The 20,885-nt window shown below is 39.8% G+C and overlaps 1 protein-coding gene across 16 annotated transcripts in view; it reads left to right on the top strand.

Moving 5' to 3' along the window:
* The window catches only part of NRXN1 (neurexin 1), a 1,175,924-nt gene that overhangs the window by 1,064,999 nt on the left and 90,040 nt on the right, over nucleotides 1–20,885 (top strand). For 12 of the 16 annotated variants that reach the window (XM_075863167.1, XM_075863168.1, XM_075863172.1 and 9 more), the window contains one exon: nucleotides 19,768–19,857. The exons of the other annotated variants lie outside the window; for them this stretch is intronic. In XM_075863167.1, coding sequence (XP_075719282.1) covers nucleotides 19,768–19,857 — 90 coding nt within the window. The remainder of the gene's footprint in view (nucleotides 1–19,767; nucleotides 19,858–20,885) is intronic. 16 annotated transcript variants of the gene reach the window in all.

Below are 20,885 nucleotides of genomic sequence, written 5' to 3' on the forward strand. Positions count from 1 at the left end.
GTTTCCTTGCACGATATGAAATCAGTACCAGCCATGGTAAAAGGTCAGGCAATGTCATTGACTTTACATGTGGACGGCTTGAAATAGTTGTGCAATCCAAAAGCACCCATCTGCTGTCATTTCCCTGAGCATCTGTTTCTGTTACTTAGAGTATCTGCATACCTTGCCAAAAGCATTCAAAGAAAGTATGTGCAAGTTAAAGCAGCACCATTGCAGGAAGATTACTGTTTTACAGTAAAATATCTCTAAGGCAAGAATACACAAATTGAAATGCCACATCCTGGCTTAGCAGAAAAGTCCTAAGATTCCCTTGGCTGTAGGCTACTGCTGGCGCTGCTCTTTTGACACAGAACAGATTTTCTTTATCTCTGAAATGCCATTATTTATTACTACATGTGCCTATGGTATTTTATTTGTAAGACCTCTTCCAGACAGCGACCTCCCTTTTGTTTTTCCTGTTATAACTAACCACGCATAACGTTCTAGAATATGACCTGACACAGATGTGAAAACAGCAGAGTTGTTTTTCAGCCTGGATAATACATTTTAAAATACTGGGTACATTCAAAACATCAGAGAGATAAAATAATAGCCTATTAAAAAGTTTCCAAAATGTTCAATAAAAGGCAAATAAACCGTAAAATGTAGCTCTTCATTTTATCAAAGAAGGGAAGAGGGCAGCCATATTTATGAATCTGATGCATATCAATGCCAACCTTAGAACAGTGTTCTCTCTAAGCTTTGCACTCTGGAAAGGAGAGAGTTAAAGGTGTGTGAGATTATTACATATTTTGGATAACTGGACCTCCATGAAAAAGTATACAAAATGTTTTAGTAAGGTTAGAGAGCCTTAAAGCGTACCTGAGTTTTCATAGCAATCTATAAGAAAAAAATGCATGGGAAGCTCTGCCTAAGTATCCTTTTCGCTAGAGCTATATAATTTTCTTTTCCATTTTGTTTCGAGCCTATTATACCACCCGTTTAGTTTGCACCGCTATTTTCTGTTGTGTTCATAGCGGTGGGCGTGTCCCTCCTCTGCCAGCCAATTATGCTTTGTGACTTACTATGGAGGAAACAATAGCCTTGCAGGCACACAATCATTGCCCGTCCCTCTGTTGCTCCAGTCTGTTCGTGCTATTAAAGGAGACGGGCATTCAAAATAGTAGCCGGACACATAATAATAGAAAGTGAAAAAATGTTCAATCACATAATGCTCACAAACAAATATTTTACAAGTATAATCAGCCGCATACATCTATTCACAACCCTAATGCCAGTCTATTATGTTTGACTTTTGTCCAACCATCCAATTACTTTCCCAATAATATTCCTTACTTACTTGGCTCATAGTCGCGGTGAGCTGCCTTTTAGCAGAGTCTGGCGGGCACTGGATTCACATAAGTGCGCTTTTGCTGATAGACACACCCACACTTCCGGTTTTCTGTCATGGCGACTCTGTTACTAGAGACAGAATTTGCCAGACAATGGGGGTGGCCGGCAGATTAGATAGAAGGGCGACAGCTAGTGTCCAGCACTTTATTAAGTGTTTGTTCGCTATGTAATGGCAACATTTCTGAACAGAATGATTTATTAATTGACTAGTAATTACTTATGCTATTAGATTAGCATAAATTGCATGAAAAGTAAGTGTTTATTTAAGTAAGTATTTGCTTCTTTCTGTTCAGTTCTTTCACTCTGATTTTGTGAACTTCAAAATTATCCTTCAGTTCGGAAACACGTGTTGGATGATGACAATTTCTAGGTTATTGGACACCGAATTAATGGAATTTTACTATATTCGTTTTATTTTTTATAAATTACAATTTGACTTTAGAGCAAGTGTTAAAATGAACAAAACAGTTACAAAAACAGAAAAAACTGAGTTAAGAAATGTAATACTTCACCAGTGTGACCATATAGAAAGGAAATTTAAATTCATACTACCACTAGCAGAGATCATTGAGTACGTTACACCAACTAATAAACTATTACATATGAATAATACGAAAATTTAGTATCTTGCCCCATTCATCACATATTTACTAGTTAAACTTCAGGTACCTCCAGACCCAGCAAGAAACATGCTTCCCACTCAACCAAATTTAGAAGGAAAGCTGGAAATATAATGGTCTTCAATGGCTTTATTCAGCATTTGAACATACTGTGTATTCTCTTCAACCTTGCCGAACCTTAATAAAATGAAGCCGGCCCACTGATCAGATGATCGCCACAGGTCTTGCTTTAACAATGTTTAATCAGTTGCACCTAGCCAGGGAAATAGTAGAATTACATGCCAGCCATTCACATTACATATTCATGTAATACATGGCTTAGCAGGGTCTGCCACTCTTGGTCATAATGGAGTAGTCCCAAGAAGGGCACTCCCCTCTATGATATCAATATGCCCTAATAGGGCACATGGAAAGGGATTATTGAGGCAAACTCTTTTAGGTAGTTATGTCCCCTTTGATAAGGAACAAAAAGTTATAGTAAGTGGGTAATTGTAATTATGATACTATATGTTAATCTTGGAACCAAGTTTACTAAAAAAAAAAACAAACAGATCATCTATGGCGTATTGGTAGATTTACTTGTTAAATACTTTTTTTTGCTCTTTCGAGACCCTTAAATGGTCTCAAACTAGAAATAATAAAATAAAAAATAAATTCTTAATCGGAAATTAAACATTGCAGTAATAAATATCAAGCACAATAACTGGTTAGCCATGTTTTGTCATTTTCTCCATACTTATTAATTTGTAAAATAGCAAATGCCACAGGGAGGTGTACCAATGGGAGTTTAGACTAAAAGCTGGGCACAATGCTTCCATTATGTCATTGTTCCTAGCTGTAATGCAGGTATTATTTGTGACAAACCTTGTGAAAGCTATCTACCAATGTGAAATGAAGATTGCTCAGTTTGTTAGCTGACTACAGTCCCAAGCCACAGTCCGTGATCACTGTCAATTCCTCAATGATTTTGCAGAATACTGGGGACTTAACAATCTTAGCAGCTTTTAAAGACAAGATGAAAATCTCAAAAGGGAATTATTGTCCTCAGCTTTTCAAAAAATTCAATGCTTCAAATTCAAATGCTGGCGAAATTCCTTATGGAACAGCGACCATCACTGCGATATCATGATATAATAATAGAAAGGCTCGAATGCTTAAAACGCACTCACACACACAAAAACACGTTTTTTATTCCCAGAGTACATTACCACAAACTTTTTCCTGTCCATTGTTATTAGGATTATGTACAAAGATATTTAAGTTTAAAATAGCTTTAGCACAGCTTTGTGCAGTATAATTGGTTAGAAAATGATCTGTGTAACAAGTCCAAAAAGCTATAAAACCCTACAAGCTTTTAAAACCGAACAGTTTAAAGAGGTATTCAAGTCTTAGTTAGTGACAGCATACAGTACCAATAGGAGCACCGATCAGGTAAACAAAGGGCTCCAAGATCCTTCAACATTTCATCTGCATAGCGCCGATTGCATCCAGGCACTGTACAAAGAATCACATTTAAGCCCCTTTCAAGAGAGTTGTAGTATCTGCACTGGACAGAAGGGGCGCTGTGCAAGGAAAAATGTACAAAGAAAGAGAAAAAATAGAAAGAGACCCACACCTCATAGTGTAGTATTTTCAATCAGATAAGTAATTATAGAGTCTCAGTTGCACTTACACTTTGCAAGGTATCAAGTATGGGTTTTCAACACTAAGGGCTAATTCAGACGAGCGTGTTCCTTATCCGTGTGCTGAACTCACATGAACTCCCATTCATTTCAATGGGGCTATTCAGACATGCGTGAGTTTTCACGCAGCGTGTGTCCGTTGCGTGAAACTCACTGCATGTCCTATATGTGTGAATTTTTGAGCATCTAGTCGCTCATTGTAGTCTATGGGAGCGTGAAAACCATGGACAGTGTGCTTTCTGTGTTTCACGCATCAGTTACAAAGAGATGCAGAGAAATAAAAAAAATAACATAAAAAAGTGCTTGCACGGATGTGAAAAACGCATCCCACACGCAGAGCACACTGATGTCAATACGCATGCACACTGATGGTTGTAGGAAAAACGCTGCATTTTTTTACACACGCAAATCAGACACGCTTGTCTGAATGTAGCCTAAAGTTCATGTAGTTCTTTTTTCATAGTTTCCCATAATTGGAAAAGTATTTGTTCTCCCACCTGTTGGTGTATGCAGCTCTTATGTAAACCCATGTGCAATAGGTTCCTTTTGAGTAACAGCAAGCACTTGTCTGCCAGTCCGTTAGATTTCAGCAGACAAATGATGTTGTCAAAATCTCAAGTTGCTGTTACTCAATATACTAATCAATGTACTAACCCTACTAACTATGTAACTATGCCCCACAGAACACTACAGCCTCTATATCAGGGGTCTCAAACTCGGCCGGGTAAGTGGGCCGCATATAGAAAAAATGGGAAGTTGACGGGCCACATTACTTTCAAATTTGATACAATACAAAATTATTGTTAATCAATTAGTTATTTGAACTACTATAACACTATATTACTAGAATAATAATACTACATTACTATAATAATAGCGCTAGGTTTAAAATTTGAGATATTTCTCCACGTGCTTATTTCAACAATCCAGCTTTCCAGATAATGTGTCGCTAAATGCAGTCCGGCGGCTCATGTCAAGATTGGGCAGCCCCTTTTTAGATAGTGCCGCAGTGCCCTCTGTGGATGCTGCCGCAGTGCCGTCGGTAGATGCTGCCGCAGTGCCCTCTGTAGAGGCTGCCCCAGTGCCCTCTGTAGAGGCTGCCCCAGTGCCCTCTGTAGAGGCTGCCCCAGTGCCCTCTGTAGAGGCTGCCCCAGTGATGTCAGGGGCTTGCCCAGAGCTGGAGTCCCAGGCAGAGCGCTAGTAGGCTCTTCCTGGGACTCCAGCTGTGCTCCTGACATCACTGGGACTCCTGCTCTGGGAAAGCCCCTGACATCATTGTCGATGTATGGACAGCAATGTCAGAGGCTTCCCCAGAGACCAGCACTCTGCTCGGGACTCCGGCTCTGGGGAATCCCAAGATATTGCTGTTCATATGTGGACAGCGATGTCAGGGAATTCCAGAGTCTCGGAGCAGAGCCGATACTAGCGGCTCTGTGTCCCGCGGGCCGCAGATAACAGCCCCAGGGGCCGCATGCGGCCCGTGTGCTTGAGACCCCTGCTCTATATTATATAAATTGGTAGGTATCTTAGTTCTCAGACTCCCCCCATGATTAGCCAGTAATGGAAAGTCATAGGCATTAATTTCTTTTAGCGGAAGGAATAGGCAGTTCTAGACACCTAGTCAGGTGAAGCCGGTGTTGAAATACTGGATGAGGGATTTTTTTGGGCCTTGTTATATACTTGTAAAAGGTAAGTTTTCAGCAAATGTTTAAAGGAGTTATGTGGGGACCGAAAATTATTCGCAGTATACTCACTTCAGTATGTAAGTACACTTGCTAATATACATTCCAGTCCCCCATCTCATTAATTCTGAGATTTTCATAGATTTTTATAGCCTTGCCGTGGGACCGGTCTAGTTGCACAGCCTTCTTTGATGACGATACGACTCTTAATCAGGTGATCAGCCCTGCTGTACTCTATGTAAATAATGTACCACTACTTGTACATAGAGTACAGTGGGGCCGGTCACATGACAGTATGTGCATCTAGACTTCCGGTCCCCCGGCAGTGCTATAAAATCGATGAAAATCTCAAAATCAGCACGACAAGGTACCGGAATGTACTGTATATTAGCGAGTGCACTCATATACTGCAGTGAGTATATTGCTAATAATTTTTGTTCCCCACATAACCCCTTTAAATGTTTGGAAAGTTGAATATAATCAGCATCAAGTGCTAGAAGAGAGGGAAGCGCAAGAGAGGTCTCATCTGAGAGTGTGAGGAGGTGATAATAGTGGTTAAGAGGAGGTTATCTCTGGCAGAGGTAAAGTGTGGGGTGTATTTATGAATTAGATAACAAATAATTTCTGTGAAATTCTATTAATACAGATATCAAGTCTTTGATTAAACAGACAATATAAGGATACAGTAAAATATCACATTGAATATATTGTGTTTTTTTTTGCGAGAATCTGGTATCATACAGATAGAAGAATGGCCCAAGCTGAATGAAGTTGAAATCATTTTCACATCCTTGATGCTTTGATTACAATCCGTCCAGATGTGAATAATAAAGGGACCAGATCCAGTATATGATAATTATTATGAATATATTATTTCAGCAACTGGTATTATATACTGTAAGGCCCCATGCACACGACAGCAAAAAACCTCCGTCTTTGCGGACCGCAGTTGCGGTCCGCAAAAACGGAGCCATTCACTTTCATTGAACACTGACACCTTTCCGTAGCACTACAGAAGGGTGTCAGTGCCGTGGAAATGTTCCAGGAATTATGGAACATGTCCGTTCTTTCACATTTTGCGGGCCGTGCTCCCATACTTTGTATGGGAGCACGGCCCGAAAATGCGGCTGTCAGTCAGCGGCCGGCCGTGCCCGTGATTGCGGGCACGGTCGTGTGCATGGGGCCTAATACTGTGTATAATTGTCTAAGAGCTTATGATTACAGTAGGTGTGCTGTATATTTAAAATAGTTGTTAACAACAATAGTTTACATTACAAAAAAGAAAAAACCTATATTATTTTGTTTACTTTTACATCAGTCAAGATTTGTCTTGGTTTCCAATACAACCATTTTAAAGACAAAAGTAAATAGCATTTTAGTAAAGGAATGTAATCAATTTTGAAATGTAAGAAATCGGCTTTTCGAGAACCCAGAGAATCCACATAGCAAGTCCTATTTTCTGACCTTCCAATAATAAGGCATGATAAAGTTGATTGACTGCTTTTGTCAGTCATACAAAAAAATTCATTTCAACAGTTTGACCTTTTTTTCCTTTTGTGGCACTTCACGTTATTAGTTTACTTGAAGGGAACTGTCTTGAAGTAACTGTTTGAATAACTGAAAGATTGACAATGCATCTCCAGTCTGAACACACATATTACAGTCAGGCTATTGATGCTGCTTTTGTTTTTGTATAACACAATGGCACCATTGTGTACTGATTCAATTATGGGAACTGGATTTCAGGACAAAAATAAACTATTGGACTTTGCAGCCAAGCAATTTACCCATCTGTCAAAAATGGTACGTATTTTATAGTTCCCAAGATAGACGTACAGATTTAACTTACTTTGCGTGAGCTCAATGTTTTTACAGAAGGAACCCTAAATCTCATTGCATTGTGGTCTATATCCAATATTCTAAAAAAAATACACCATGCTTTATTACTTTAATACTTTATTAAAGGGCTTTGGAATAGCTGTAAAGGTCCCTAAATAGCAAAATAATAAAATTTTAATACTTGACTTTACGTTATTCGTCAAGTCCTCTGCTGGCCAATCAACAGTATCACTCTGATGTATCTGTTCTAATGGTAATGACGTGTCATCCATAATATTATTTGGAGGCCCTTTTTGGGGTTTCCCAAATTCCAGTTGTCAAAAAAATCCTTTGACCCTTTAATGACCAACAATATGTCTCTCAACAGTGGCCGTTAAAGGGCCTCATTTTACAGCACCATGTTTTTCCCCCTGGAGCAGGTGTTCGACTGTATAACCTCAGATCCCAGCCGTTAAAAGAACGGTATAAAAAGTAAAAAAACAATGCCGCAAATCACTTTTTTCTATATTCATGCAGTAAAAACAAATTATAGAAATGATACAACAGTAATTTATATTCACACCCCAAACAGCGCTCCCTGGAAAAAAAAAATGTATCCCGCATAAGAAAAAGGCCTCATACAGACATGTTTATGAAAATTTTTTAAAGAGTATAGGCTCCAGAAATACAGAGGCAAAAATGAAAAAAATTTAGTAGGTCATTAAAGCCCAAACAGGCCTGGTTGTTAACGGGTTAATTTGCCAACTGAAAATAATGAATAGGGAGTTAGAATTAAAGGGGTTGTCTGGTTTCAGTATATTAATTAAAAGTCATACAATTTTCTAATATACTTTCTGTAATAATTCTTCACAGTTTTCAAGATCTCTGCTTGTTGTTATTCGGTAGGAACATTCATTGTTTACTTCCAGTGAATACAATTCTGTCCATGGTCATGTGATGGACACACAGGTGCTGGGCAGTTAGAAGACATAGCTCTGATGCACATACTGTAACTGCCCATCACATGACCATAAACAGAATTGTATTCACTGGAAGCAGAGATATTTGAAAATGATTATGAAAATGTGGTATTTAAAATAGATTTTTTTTAAAGGGAATGTATCTATATTTTGTTGCCTTATTAAAACCAGATAGCAAGACATAATCTTTTTAACTATTTTTTAACATTTTTTGATTGTAGAATTTTTTAATTCTATTTTCTGTACATGATTCCATTTTGCCTAAGCTGCGGTTAACAGAATTTTGAGATATACTTTACAGCAGCCACATGGACCACAGCAACCTGTAAACAGGAGGGGACCCAATGTTTTTTATGGGAGGGTTTTCTAGGCATGCTCTGTGCAGTGGTCGTTGTGCACGAAGAGTGAGGAGGCGATATGTGTGCATTATCTGTTGTCAATGGTGGATCCTGTGTTATCTATCTATCTATCTATCTATCTATCTATCTATCTATCTATCTATCTATCTATCTATCTATCTATCTATCTATCTATCTGTCTATCTATCTATTTATCTGTCTGTCTGTCTGTCTGTCTGTCTATCTATCTATCCTTTCATTGTTATCAGATCTGTGATGATAAAGAGATGACTGCTGAGAAGTGATCTCTACAGAACAGGAAGTGTCAGTCTATTATAAGGCTCAGTGGCAAGAGTGAAAACTGCAATTTTTTTAGAATTATTTTTATTATAGATAATGACATAAAACTTGATTATAGGAGTCGTAAGATACTGGAGCCACACTGTTGGCATTTGGGTGGATTGGATATTTTATAGTTATAGGTTTGATTTACATCCCTGTGTTACACTTTTATGTAGGAACTATATAGTAAGTGGCATAATGTCACGAAGGAACTGTGGACCCACTGGGCAGTAAGGCAGCTGGCCAACAGGGCGCAGGTTAATGTCTATAGTTCGTATAGGTACCTGTGGCAGCTCGGACAGCAGCAGGGCAGGCTCGGCTGGGACTAGGCAGCAGGTATCCGTCAGGCGAGATGAAGCATGTCAGACGTGGAATACAGCACAACACGACTTTGGCAGAGCACAGTGCTAGACCAGGATAGTATGGAATGCAGGGAAAAGGAACAGGAAAACACTAGGAGGCCATCACATAGACAAACTAGGAAACATTAACGACGCTGAGGCATAGAAGCAGGGGACTGGAGCCCTCTTATAGTCCAGGGTACTCACGGGTTAAAGTTCATCAGAAGTCCGGTGCGCCCTACGGGATCCGGCTGAGGTGAGTGGACGCGAGTGCTGGCGTCTCCTGAGGAGGAGGCTGGGGACAGCGCTCGCCGACTCCTGGCTGCAGCTGTCAGGAGCAGATTGGAGCTGACGGCCCGCAGCCACAGACAATACAGTATCCCCCCTCTTACACCCCCTCTTCTTGAGACCAGAGCGAGAGAGAAACTTTTTCAGAAGAGTAGGGGCATTGAGGTTCTCCTCTGGCTCCCGGGACCTCTCTTCAGGACCAAACCCCCTCCAATCCACCAAATAAAAAGTTTCTCCGGTCACTTTCTTGGTGTCCAAGATCTCCTTAACCTCAAAGGTGTCTGAAGGGCCGCTGGAGGCAACCGCAGGGCTAGGAGTCTTGGTATAGCGGCTCAGAACCACCGGTTTCAGGAGGGAGACATGGAAGGAGTTAGGGATCCTGAGGGTAGAAGGCAGCCGAAGCTTGTAGGCGACAGGGTTGATCTGCTGCAGAATCTCGAATGGTTCGAGGAACCTGGGAGCACATTTGCATGACGGCACCCTTAGTCGGATATTCCTAGAAGACAGCCAAACCTTTGTGCCAGGAAGAAACTGAGGAGGTTCTCTTCTCCTTGTGTCAGCCTTCCGTTTCATGTGGTCAACTGCCATTAGGATGGAGGATCGAGTGTGCTGCCAGATCTGCAGGAAGTCTCTAAAAGCGGAGTCAGCCGCTGGTACCTCGGAAGTATCGGGCAGAGGAATTTGTGGGTGCTGGCCGTAGACAATGAAGAACAGTGTATTCCTGGTAGACTCGCTGGTGTGATTGTAGGATAATTCAGCCCATGGGAGCAACTGCACCCAGTCATCATGCTGCTTGGAGATGAAGTGGCATAGGTAGTTCTCCAAGATTTGATTGATCCTCTCGACCTGACCATTGGATTGAGGATGGTAGGCTGAGGAAAAGTCCAACTTCACACCAAGGAGTCCGCAGAGGGTAAACTGAACCCCCTGATCAGACACAATATGCTGCGGCAAGCCGTGCAGACGGAAGATGTGTTGGATGAACAGCTTTGCCAGCTGAGGAGCAGAAGGAAGACCGGTCAGAGGAACGAAGTGGGCCATCTTCGAAAATCGGTCCACCACCACCCAGACAGCACTGCATCCAGCAGAGAGAGGCAGGTCCTTAATAAAGTCCATAGCTATATGCTGCCAGGGAGCATTGGGCACAGGCAATGACTGGAGCAGACCAGCAGGTCTGGAGTGAGCGGCCTTGTTGGCTGCACATACAGAACAGGAAGAAACAAAGTACATAATGTCCTTGGACAGCATGGGCCACCAGAAATAACGAGCAATCATATCCCGGGTCTTACTGACACCCGTGTGACAAGCCAGTCTAGAGGATTGTCCCCAGCAGAGGATTCTTCCACGACCAGTCAGGTGCACAAAAGTCCTCCCTGGAGGAATGTCCCCAACTTGCAGGGGATTGACAGAGATAATGCAAGACGGATCAATAATGTTTTGTGGAATCTCCATGGTATCTTCCGTCTCGAAAGACCTGGACAAGGCATCGGCCCTCACATTCTTGCCAGCCGGGCGATTATGGAGCTCAAACTGGAACCTGGTAAAGAACAGTGACCACCTGGCCTGACGTTGGGCCGTCTGGAGGTAGGTCAGATTCTTGTGGTCTGTAAAAATAAGGATCGGATGAGCTGCGCCCTCTAGTAGATCTCTCCACTCTTTCAGAGCCAATTTGATGGCCAGTAACTCCCGATCCCCAATCGAGTAGTTGCGTTCTGCGGAAGAGTAGAGCTTAGAGAAATATCCACATACCGTTGACTTGCCCTTGGGACCTCTCTGGAACAGGAGTGCACCAGCACGGACAGAGGATGCGTCCACCTCCAACGAGAACTGCAGAGAGACATCCGGATGATGGAGGATAGAGGCTGACGTGAAGGCACTCTTCAGGCTATTGAATGCGGACTCTACCTCGGGAGTCCACACCTTGGCGTTCATACCCTTCTTAGTGAGGTTAGAGATTGGAGAAGTCAGTGAGGAGAAGTTTGGAATAAATTGCCTGTAAAAATTGGCGAATCCCAAAAAGCGCTGTAAGGCCCTCAAGCCTTGAGGGCATGGCCATTCCAGGACAGACTTTACCTTCTCAGGATCCTTCTCAAGAACTCGAATCGAGACAGTATGTAGCCCAGGAAGGGTAGAGCATCTCTGTCAAACATGCACTTCTCCAACTTGGCATACAGACGTTTCTCCCTTAACCGTAGCAGAACTTGACGGACATGTCTCTGATGCGTCATAGGATCTGGAGAAAAAATCAAGATGTCATCAAGGTAGACTACTACACAAACATAGAGGAGGTCACGGAAAATGTCATTAAAAAACTCCTGGAAAACCGCGGGAGCATGACACAGGCCGAAGGGCATTACTAGATACTCATAGTGTCCATCACGGGTGTTAAATGCAGTCTTCCATTCATCACCCTGGCGAATCCGGACTAGGTTGTAAGCCCCACGCAGGTCTAGTTTGGCACCACGTATACGATCAAACAGTTCAGAGATCAGGGGCAACGGATATTTATTCTTCACCGTGATCTGGTTGAGACCTCGGTATTCAATACGAAGAGAGCCATTTTTCTTTTTGACAAAGAAGAACCCGGCTCCTTCCGGGGAGGAAAACTTTCTTATGAAGCCCCTCTCCAAGTTCTCTTTCACATAGGCGGACATGGACAGCGTCCCTGGCAAGGAGAGAGGCTATACCCTACCACAGGGAAGGGATGCACCAGGAATCAGTTCAATAGGGCAGTCATATGCCCGATGTGGAGGCAATGTCTCTGCCTCCCTCTTGCTGAAGACGTCCGAAAATGCAGCATAATGACTCAGCAATCCTGCCAATGACCGAGGCAGAGAAGGCTGAACTGAACGAATCTGTGGAGCATGCAGTCGGAGCCAAGGCAGGCCCAGCAACACAGGGTTAACAGCTTTGGATAGGACATAGAACGACAGAAGTTCAGAGTGAAAAGACCCTACTTGGAGCCTCAGCGGCTTGGTCACAGCTATAACTGGGTTTGGCAGAGGTAGTCAATTTACTGAAGCAAATGACAACGGGCTCTCCAGAGGGGTGGTGGGTAATTGCAGAAGGTCCACCAGGTCTCTACGGATTAAATTAGCAGTGGATCCAGAGTCCAGATATGCAGAGACCTGATGCGTTCTCTCACCGGACACTATGGTCACAGGTATGGACAATTTAGATGGAAGTCCATTCTTACCCAAGGTTGTCACTCCTAGCAACCCTAGGCTTTGGGATCTTTGGGGACACAGGCGCACAAGATGGACACCGAGGCCACAATAAAGACAGACTCCAGAAGTGCGTCTGCGTTGTCTCTCCTGGGTGGATAACTTACACTGGTCCATTATCACAGACTCATTAGGAGGATCGACATCTGAGGACAGCAGGGGTTGCTGCAAAGTAGGAGCCAGACTGAGAAGGACTCCCTCCCGTTGAACCTCTTTGAGGCGTTCTCGGATCCGTATATCAATCCGGGCGGACAGAGGGATGAGGTCATCCAGTGCAGACGGCAGATCCCGAGCGGCAAATTCGTCCTTAATTTTAGAAGCCAGTCCATGCCAGAATGCAGCCACCAGAGCCTCATTGTTCCATAACAGCTCTCCCGCCAGGGTGCGGATGTGGATGGCGTACTCACTCACGGAGGTGTCTCCTTGGCGTAGGTTAATCAAAGAAGCCGCTGTAGATGAGACCCAACCAGGCTCCTCAAACACCATACGAAAAGTCCGGAGAAAGGCTTGGAAGTCACGGGTCTCTGGTCCATGTCTCTCCCAGATAGGGTTCGCCCATGCAAGAGCCTTGTCAGTGAGGAGAGAGATGATGAAAGCGACCCTTTGCGCGATCAGACGAAAATGTCCTATAATACAGGCTGAAGTGGATCTGGCACTGATTCAGAAATCCACGACAGGAACTTGCTTCTCCATCATAGCAGTCAGGAAGTGGCAAAGAAACATGCGGGTCAACACTGTAAAGAGGTGTAGTCTGAGGATCAACACTGCCAGGAGGAGTAGTAGGAAGAACGGCAGCTTGTGCCTCCTGCAGACGTGCAAGAATGTTCAACGCCTGGAGGAGTTGGTCCTGTCAAGACAGGAGGTCTAGCATATCTGCCCGCATTTCTTGAGACGTCGTTATAGTCTTGAATCGACCAGCTGGGTCCATGGCCTGAGCGTACTGTCACAAAGGGTCTGTGGACCCACTGGGCCGTACCGCCTTGGCGGTAAGGCAGCTGGCCATCAGGGTGCAGGTCAATGTCTATAGTTCGTATAGGTTCGTATAGGACAGCAGTAAGGCAGGCTCGGCTGGGACTAGGCAGCAGGTAGACGTCAGGCGAGATGAAGCAGGTCAGACGTGGAATACAGCACGACACGACTTTGGCACAGCACAGTGCTAGACTAGGATAGTATGGAATGCAGGGAACAGGAACAGGAAAACACTAGGAGGCCATCACATAGACAAACTAGGAAACATCAACAACGCTCAGGCATAGAAGCAGGGGACTGGAGCCCTCTTATAATCCAGGATACTCGCGGGTTAAAGTTCATCAGAAGTCCGGGATCTGGCTGAGGTGAGTGCACGCGAGCGCTGGCGTCTCCTGAGAAGGAGGCTGGGGCAAGCGCTCGCCGACTCGTGGCTGCAGCTGTCAGGAGGAGATTGGAGCTGACGGCCCGCAGCCACTTACATTACACATAATATATGTATATTTCATGCATTCATATATGCTCCCTATTGATATCTATCTATCCTATCTATCTATCTATCTATCTATCTATCTATCTATCTATCTATCTATCTATCTATCTATCTATCTATCTATCTATCTATCTATCGCCAATCTAATTATCTATTTATCTATTACATATCTATCCAGCTATCCATCTCACATCTTTCTTTCTTTCTTTCTTTCTTTCATCTATCTCATATCTATATATCGATCATGTATTTATCTTTCTGTATGCAGTAGTTTTCTTATTTGCTTCTGATGATGTGATATCTTTGTTTTCCATGATTATATATTTTTTGTGTTATGTTGGAATAATATTAACATAATTATAAGAATTCCATTATAAGCTTGAATAACACCTCACCCCACATACCAAAGACTTTGTGATTATTCATTCAATTATTAGTATTTTGTTGCACTCCTCCATTATTAGAAAACATTCCTTAATTTATTCTGGGCCCCTTTACACAGTATTCCCTCTACATAGTATAGAATTTTTTGTGTGGATATTTTTCCCATAGCTTCATGCACAGAAGTAAGACACTGAGCTGTTTACAATGCTGCTAAAGTAGGCAATGTCACAAACACTATTCCCGACAAAACTTTGACCTGTGTTTTATTTCACCTCATCGCATTCCCACCGCTGAAATGATTTCTTCTTGACAACAAATAGATGTCTTCAATTAAGCTTTATGCTTGTCATTTGTTGGCTTTTATATCAGTAGTGACAAGCATGTATATTGGCAAATACCTAGCACTTAAAACTTTGAATATCACGGCAGATATTTTATATGGAAGATGATAGCGTACAGATAGTTTCATTTGTACATTGTATTGCCTCTTCACATTTTACTGGAGTACATTTATTTGATGGATAATATAATACAAAACAAGATCCCATTGAAAGATTTCATTTATTAGGATTAATTTCGCAAGCAAATCCTTGCTAATCCGGGAAGACAGATGCATTCGAACAATACTTGAAGCTTCTTTTCCACCCCGAGACTCTTTAATTCCTTCTCCTTTTAATGTTTTATGAAACAAATAAAAGCTTTTGAGATGTTCCATGGATTTGGTATTCCAGATAAAGGAGACTATCCAAAAATAACTACATCTAATTGATATACAAAGACAAGATAAGACAACAGTTGGGAGCGCCATGTTTTTCTCTTTGTTAGATGCAAAAAATTATGTTCAAGAATCACATAAAATATAAGAAAAAAGACCATCTGCCTCCACAGAGCTGACTGTAAAGTGTGTGTAATTGGATTCTACAAACATAGAAACGTTTATTAGCTTGGACATATGGTAAGACTATTGCTACGTCTTAGGAACACTTATATTCCAGACTGATTGATTGATTTATTGAATAATGTATGTAAAATTGACCCTGTAATTTATATAGAATAATTTCCCTAATGTAAATTATGAGAATCTTAGGAGTTCTGTGACCACGAGGCCACAGGTTGAGTACATTTATACAGATCACTGTACTCTAAGGTGACCCATAATTCTTTATCATTTATAGTAAGGGGTACATTTATTTATAGTACACACCTCAGCTGCTGCAGAATCTCTTTTGAAGAGTAAGGAAGGGGTTTATATCCACGATTGATTGATTGATTGATTGATTGATTGATTGATTGATTGATTGATTGATTGATATGAAACATTTACATTGATTTCATAAAGAAGGATTAGTGGATCTGAGGTGTGAATTATGATGTTCTACAGCAGCTGGGGTACAGAACTGTGCAATACACACTGTAGCTGTTGAAGAACCACTTTTCTTATAAAGAGATGGAGCACTAGATGTAAGTAAATCAGTGTTTAACGTAGTAGTTGAGAAAGCAGCATCTTTCTTCAATTAATTTCTTTTATTGTGCCCATCATCATCATACAGAAAATAGAAGCAACGTTTTGACTCGTTACAGTGGTTGGGTCATTGAAAAACGGGTCGAAATGTTGCTTCTATTTTCTGTACGATGATGATGGGCACAATAAAAGAATTCATTGAAAAAGGATTCTGTTTTCTCAACTACTACTTTTGATATTTTTGGGGAGTGGAGTCCATCCCATAAGAGTAAGTAACCCTAACAATGTATCAAGTATGTTCCTGTCTCAATTGGAAATATATTCAATAAATCAGTGTTTGACACAGAAGAAGTGACTTCCTGCAAATATGATCTGTGACAGACTGCTTCTCCAGGAAGGGATTTGTAGTGGCAATGCAGCACCGCTTATCTCTGTATAATTGTCAGGTTCTGACATCAAATATTATTTAAAGACATGTCAAAAGAACATTTCCATTGACATCTGTTAAAGTAAAACCATATTGTCAAAAACTATCCCAAAGAAGTTACCTGATAGTATTCTTGCCCATAGCCCAATCTGTAGAGTAGTGGTGGCTGATGGCTTGTAAGTGGTGGCAAGCAGTGGAAACAGTCATTGGATGAATACATTTTGATCAGCGTAAAATCTGTAGATAAGTATTGACATTGCCATCTACTTCCATTTTGGAACATTTTGGATTTTTTTCTGAAGCAAAACATATTGAGTATACAGTATACAAATGTTATTAACTTGTACATTTGTTCAGATGCCATGAAGTTCTGCCACTGTGATAAAAGTATTTATGTCACATCTTCTTTTCCTACGTATATTTCTGTATGTTTTGGGTAGAACAAGTTTCCTTCCATTGATTTTTACTGTCTTTGTCTTTTTGTAATACTATTGAGTTTATATTCAACTGTTCAATCGATTCAATTATTGGTGTAGAATTTCTTAGGTCACTTTGCAGTTGAACGGGTTGGCTAGTACCAGTCAAATATGCTGGACAAATTGGTGCCACCTTAAAAAGTGTATTCTTTGTATTATTATTGATTGAACATGCCGACAGAATAACAGTTTATCATCTGTTTAATTCAATGGTGACAACCAATATGCTACACTTCCAGTTATCACTTTTTAAAAATGGCCGCTGCAACAGAATATAAACAAATCAATATATCTGTTAGTAAGTTATACATAATTGCCAAATGTGTACATTTTCTAACTTCTGATTTACTAATATATTACCAATTCAACAGAAATCCTTTTAAGGAAAAGTGCAATTATCAGATAACCCATAAGAAAAATACAGACAAGATAATATGTAAAATAATGAAATCCAAAAATAAAAGTATAGACACCTTAAAATGAACTTTCATCTTTTAACATCATGTTTTTAGGTCCAAAATTCTGTGTTGATCAATTTCTTCATAGTGATTGGTGCTCTGTTTATCTGATGCAGAGCTCCAAATTCCCTATATGGACATAGATTTCAATTGTAGCCGCCACTAGAGGGCGCTTAGGAGCTAACTGCATACAGTGAAATTATTGGATTCAATGTAAACCAGTATGTCGTAAACTTCTAAGCTCCCCCTAGTGGTGGTTGCAAGAGGCCAGAATGTTATGTTTCAACTCTCTGTCTATACAGGGGATTTGGAGCTCTGATTTGGATATAAAGATATATTAAGAAATTAATCAGCCCAGAATTTTTAACCTATTTGTATAAAAAACAAAATTGTTTCAAGGGTAGAAATTCACTTTAAGGTTAAGTTTCCTAAATATTATTCATACTTTGAAAGATTCAATTTCCAAAGATCTTTTTCCCCAAGCTTTAGAATAATCATGCACTTTATACAATTATTCAGGCTTAATAACCTTGAACGAGTGTTTGACCTTTCTTAAAAGCACTGTGTTATAGTTGTCTCTGTCGCTGGCATAGTTAAAGTATGGGCTTTTAAGTCAGACACACTTTTGTTTTTATAATAATATCTTTCAAAACTTGTAACTTATTAAATTGACGCTTGTGAGTCTTTCTGTTTTTGCAAGCTACATTGTTTGAACTGAATCTCACATTATGATTGGCAGCACAAAAGCCAATTTTGTAACCTTCCTGTATGAAGAGCATGTTGGGCATACCTCTTTCAGAAGCGTTTCAAAGTTCTCCTCTATGCAATGATTTAATTAAGGAGAGAAAACTATAAAGTATGTAAGGAAAGCGATGGCCTTCACATTGCCTCCTTTGTGTTTCAAGTCCTAAGATGGCCTTTCCTGAGTAGTAACCTGATTGTGCCTAATCATTACTGCATTTGGAAGGCACGACTGAATAATTCCTAGTCAACACCAATTTTCTTTATTTTACATTAAGAATTCTGGGCCAAACCAATCATTAGTGAAACTAAGAAAATTACAGAGAAGATTTAAAGTTATGCAGATGGTCAATTTTATTTATTGACTGGAGCAGGGACATACCATGAAATCCTGGGGCCGATACAAAATCTGTAATGGAACCCTTCAACTATCATGTGCCATGTATGATACTAGGGTCTTCTTATGATGCAGAGATCTTATTCGGCACCCTGTGTCAGCAGGGCCCTGGTATGACTGCTACCTCCCCCGGACTACAGTGAGAAATACATTTAACCTTATGATTATAAGATTAATATTGGAAAGTAGATGTAGGGCGATATTCTTCTGAAATTACAAATGACTTCTAAGAATGTCATTAAAGGAATGAATTAAGCCATTGTGTTACCCCAGTGCCCAATCGCATGAAGAAATGCAAATTAGATTTTTTTCACAAGATTTATTTAACATTTCTTGTTTTGTTCCTCATATTTATCTGCTAATGTTCATCGAAATTCCTACTAAATTCCTGATGACAATCAGAATAATACAAATACCTGTAATGAAATCTTAAAAAGGATCAGATATGTTAGAACAAAGGATCAGATATGTGGAAATCCATCATGCCCGATCCCTCTTTTCCCAGTCATCTGCTGTCAGGACAGAGTTTGGACACCCCATAAACATTAGATGGTCGGCCAGTCCTGTTAAAATCGGTGGGTTTGGTCAACATTTATCTAATGTGTATGGGCACCTTTAGATCAAATATCTAAATATGGCTAAAATAACTTTTGTCAATCCCTTTTCCATGCTGACTGAATCACAATTTTACTATTATACTCTTTTATTAGTATTTAGACAGCAATGCATTTGTACCATGTGATTTTTTGAATCTTTTGGATCAGAATTTTTTTCTTCAAAGAAGAAATTAGTTTTTGTCATTTCTCTCTTACATGGATGCATTGGTAATAACATCCACAACGGTATTCTGAATTAAATGATAACCTGGATTAAGAGGTTGGATGTATCCTGCTAAATTAAATATGTTACATATGAATATGTTTAACTAGATAATAACACATACCAAAAAGCGGATTTCTTTCATGTAAAGCCATTATATGCTGCTTAAATATGTTTTTTTGGGTCTGTCTATAACATAATTTTAATAACCTAGATCAAGTGCAGATTTCTAATTTTCAATTAACATAGGAATAATTTTGTTTGCTAAAATTAAATAAATGAATGAATGAAACATGATATGTTCTAGGTACAATTTTTAAAAAAATCCAAATTTCAAAAAGTCATGTGGCAACTGTATAGCTCAAGCTTTAAGTATTAACTTTTAACCTTTGACCTTACAGATTTTAACCAATGAAATGTCTCTTTAAACTTTAAAGGAAACAATGATAACGAACGCCTGGCGATTGCTAGACAGCGAATTCCATATCGACTTGGTCGAGTAGTTGATGATTGGCTACTCGACAAAGGTAAAAAACATTGATTAAAACTTCAAATAAAAATAATTTGAACATAACCAAGTAGTGTTTCATTGTAACGCTAATAAACCTTTAAATAAATTTTCAGTAAAACTAAATTAAAAACATTTAAAACAGTAAAATCTAGATAGTGGTATCTTGCATACTATGTATAATAATTCTCTGACCTGTTCAGAACTCAGATGTTTAATAATTGTACCCTGTTAACTTAAGGTTAAAGGGACTGTAAATATAAGCTACTAACTCAATCTATGAAGACACTCATAGATAACTTTAACCAAACATTCTAAATTATTCATAGAATATTTTTCCTGTTCCCACATCTAAATTATTAACTAAAATATGTGCAGATTTCATACCTTTCTTACTGCCGTGAACAAAATATCTTGGTTTAAACTACAGGTATTCTAACTAGTGGGCAAAATGAATTGCCAATCAAAGTGAAGTCCCTTTAACATTTGCATCCTTTCAAGGAATTTTTTGAAGAAACCATAACTAAAAAAGAACTTAAAATTGTGTGCATGCTAATCATTTGCAGAACCCAATCTGCTTAAAATGTATTTGTGATTTCATAATGCTGCCAATGTTTTAAGGATTCCTTTGTGTAATAAAATTGTACCATAATTTCACCATCGGTATGTGTATCATTACTAAAGTGGCTTTTACATCAAAAAGACTCTTATTTTAATTGTTAGTCTTGCTAAATGCCAATCAGAGCTATTTTATCCTCTACCCTAGATGCATAATGATGCATTCCTTCTCTTAACTTGTCGTTACGCAAAAAAAAAAAAAACAATATATAGTGGTAAACCCTCAAAATGGATTGCAAATTTCATTTTGTGGCAAAATATCATGTGATATTTTTTTATTTTACTTTTCTCTCTTTATAATTGTCCAATAATAAAGGGGATGCATGTTTTTGTTGTTTTTTTTAGAATATTCATATTAAAAAAACTATTATTATTATTTCTAAATAAATAAATTTGTAAAATGAAAAATATATAAAAATGACTATTTCG

This window comes from Rhinoderma darwinii, chromosome 4 (genome assembly GCF_050947455.1).
Source record: "Rhinoderma darwinii isolate aRhiDar2 chromosome 4, aRhiDar2.hap1, whole genome shotgun sequence".
Lineage (NCBI taxonomy): Eukaryota > Metazoa > Chordata > Amphibia > Anura > Rhinodermatidae > Rhinoderma > Rhinoderma darwinii.